Here is a 724-nt window from a genome sequence, read left to right on the forward strand (position 1 = left end):
ACCCCACCCCACCCCACCTCACCCCACACCACCCACCCATCCACCCACCCACCCACCCCAACCACTCCACCCACCCCCCCACCCCACCCCACCTGGCACCACTCGTGCCTCCAAAATGGGTACTGGAAAGGCCTTCCGGTAGCTCCACAGTGTCGTACCGTTGGGGCCCAACAGCACGAAGTTGTTGGTCGTCCGGACCGCCGCACCGCTTTTGTTGTCACTGCTACTGCTACTGCTACTGCCACTGCCACTGCTACTGCTGTCGCCGTTGCTGCGGTTGCTGCTGCTACTGCTTGTCCTGCTATTGTCAGTGGTCGTGCTGCTGACGGCGCCCTCCGCTTGCTCGGCGCCAGCCGCCAAGTCATCCTCATTTAGCAGCAGCGGCTTCTCGTAGCAGAGGCCCAGGTAGGTTGCGTCCTCCGGGCCGGACGACCCGTGGGTCACCAGCAGGTCCCGGCCGGCCGCCAGCAGCGCGGCCTCCTCGGCGCTGTTGCGCACCCTGACGGCCTCCTCCGCCCACAACACGATGCGGTCGCCTGTGGTGGCAGCGGCACCAACAGCCGCACCAGCAGCCGCAGGAGAAACAGCAAAAACAGTATCAGCAGTGGTTGTGCAGCAGTAGCAACAACAAGATCTGCAATTGCAGTAGTTGCGATAGCTGTAGCAAAGCGAGCTACCGCAACTTTTTCTAAGGAATTCCCTCCCTCCCTCCCTCCCTCCCTAC

General features: G+C 63.0%; 1 protein-coding gene across 1 annotated transcript in view; it reads right to left on the reverse strand.

The window, feature by feature from the left end:
* VOLCADRAFT_127377 (uncharacterized protein) overlaps positions 1 to 724 on the reverse strand; it is a gene marked incomplete at both ends in the record, with an annotated part of 3824 nt that overhangs the window by 1928 nt on the left and 1172 nt on the right. Inside the window, one exon of the mRNA XM_002946041.1 lies at positions 93 to 536. Coding sequence (XP_002946087.1) covers positions 93 to 536 — 444 coding nt within the window. The remainder of the gene's footprint in view (positions 1 to 92; positions 537 to 724) is intronic.

This window comes from Volvox carteri, assembly GCF_000143455.1.
Source record: "Volvox carteri f. nagariensis unplaced genomic scaffold VOLCAscaffold_1, whole genome shotgun sequence".
Classification (NCBI taxonomy): domain Eukaryota; kingdom Viridiplantae; phylum Chlorophyta; class Chlorophyceae; order Chlamydomonadales; family Volvocaceae; genus Volvox; species Volvox carteri.